At 50.2% G+C, this 2,181-nt stretch overlaps 1 protein-coding gene across 1 annotated transcript in view; it reads right to left on the minus strand.

Moving 5' to 3' along the window:
* RCC2 (regulator of chromosome condensation 2) overlaps positions 1-2,181 on the minus strand; it is a 20,012-nt gene that overhangs the window by 10,792 nt on the left and 7,039 nt on the right. Inside the window, exons 3-4 of the mRNA XM_031062978.1 lie at positions 1,509-1,597; positions 224-338 (exon numbers count right to left, since the gene is read on the minus strand). Coding sequence (XP_030918838.1) covers positions 224-338; positions 1,509-1,597 — 204 coding nt within the window. The remainder of the gene's footprint in view (positions 1-223; positions 339-1,508; positions 1,598-2,181) is intronic.

The raw sequence follows: 2,181 nt of genomic DNA on the forward strand, positions 1-2,181 counted from the left end.
ATCCCACTCCCATGGGGTGATCCCAAATCCGATTCCCATGGGGTGATCATTCCCATGGGTGATCCCAAATCCCATGGGGTGACCCCAAATCCCGTACCCAGCTGGCCGTACTCAGGGCACCCGAAGGAATACAGGTTCCCATGGGGTGATCCCACGGGATGATCCCACTCCCATGGGGTGATCCCAAATCCCAAATCCCACGGGGTGACCCCAAATCCCGTACCCAGCTGGCCGTACTCGGGGCACCCGAAGGAATACAGGTTGCCCTTGCAGTCCATGACCATGCTGAACTCGGCCCCGCAGCCCAGCTTGGAGATCGGCTGCCCATTGTACAGGATCTGGGAAAAACCGGGAACGGGGTCAGGAAATCCGGGAAAATGGGAAAAGGGGATCAGAAAAACCGGGAAAATGGGAAAAGGGGATCAGAAACGTGGGAGAAGGGGAAAAATGGGGATCAGAAACACGGGAAAAGCCGGAAAAATGGGATCACAGACACAGGAAAACCCAGAAGAACTGGAGCAGAAAAATGTGGAAAAAGGGGAAAATGGGGACCAGAAATGTGGGAAAATCCAGAAAAATGGGGATCAGAAAAACCTGGGGAAAATGGGGGGATCAGAAATTTGGGAAAATCTAGAAAAATGGGATCAGAAAAACCGAGAAAAATGGGGATGAGAAATTTGGGAAAATCCAGAAAAATGGGATCAGAAAAACCCGGGAAAAACGGGGATCAGAAACGCAGGAAGAGCTGGAAAAATGGGATCAGAAAAATCTGGAAAAATGGGGATGAGAAATTTGGCAAAATCCAGAAAAATGGGAATCAGAAAAACTGAGAAAAATGGGGATCAGAAATTTGGCAAAATCCAGAAAAATGGGATCAAAAAAACTTGGGAAAATGGGGATGAGAAATTTGGGACAATCCAGAAAAATGAGATCAGAAAAACCCGGGAAAAATGGGGATCAGAAACGCAGGAAAAGCTGGAAAAATGGGATCAGAAAGGCCAGGAAAAAGGGAAAAATGGGGAATTTCCATGGGAAATCCCTGATTGGCAGGAAAAACGGGATCAAGGACATGGGAAGAGCAGGTAAAAAGGGATCAGAAAAACATGGGAAAAGCAGGAAAAACAGGATCAGAGAAATGTGGGAAAAGAGGGGAATTTCCATGGGAAATCCTTGATCTGCAGGAAAAGCTGGAAAAACTGGATCAGAAAACACAGGAAAAAGGAAAAAAGGGGAATTTCCCATGGGAAATCCCCGACCTGCAGGAAAAGCTGGAAAAACAGGATCAAAAAAATTTGGGAAACAGGGAAAAAAAAAAATAAGGAACTTCCATCAGAAAATCCCTAAAATCCTCAAAAATTCCATTTCCAAATCCCGGTTTCTCCTCTCCCCGGAGGGAGGGCTCCCCGGCTGGGAGGGAATTGTGCACCCCGAGGGGTTTTTAGGGAATTTGTCACCAAAAGCCCCAAAATGCCCGGATTTCCCCTGAATCCGGGGTTTGGGGTCCGTACCTGGGTGGGGCTGGGCACGGCGTCCGTCTGGTTCCCCAGCCCCAGCTGGCCCAGCTTGTTCTCCCCGAAGGCGAACACGGAGCCGCTCTCTGCGGGGAAAACGGGGATTTTGGGGGGGAAAATCGGGATTTTGGGACCGTTCTCCCAAAATTCAGGGGAAAATTTGGGGGAAAAAGGGGTAATTTTGAAGGAAATTGGCTGGATTTGGGGGGCAAAAGGGGAGGATTTGGGGGTAGTTTTCCCAGAATTTGGAGCAAAACGGGCAGACTTTGGGGCAGCTTTCCCGGATTTTTGGGGAAAAGGGGAGGATTTGGGACTTAAGGGGTAGATGTGGGACAAAAAGGGTGGGTTTTGGGGGTGAAAGGGGTGGATTTGGTGCAGCTTTCCCAGGATCAGGGCAGTTTCCTGAGATGGGGCCATTTCCCAGGATCCAGCCCCATTTCCCCAGGATCCAGGGCTAAATCCCAGGATCCAGCCCTGTTTCCTGGGATCCAGTTCCATTTCCCAGGATCCAGCTCTGCTTCCTGGGATCCAGGGCCATTTCCCAGGATCCAGCTCTGTTTCCCAGGATTCAGCCTCATTTCCCGGGATCCAGCCCCATGTCCCAGGATCTGGGGCCATTTCCCAGGATCCAGAGTCATTTCCTGGGATCCAGCCCCATTTCCCCAGGATC

This window comes from Geospiza fortis, unplaced genomic scaffold (assembly GCF_000277835.1).
Source record: "Geospiza fortis unplaced genomic scaffold, GeoFor_1.0 scaffold4, whole genome shotgun sequence".
Lineage (NCBI taxonomy): Eukaryota > Metazoa > Chordata > Aves > Passeriformes > Thraupidae > Geospiza > Geospiza fortis.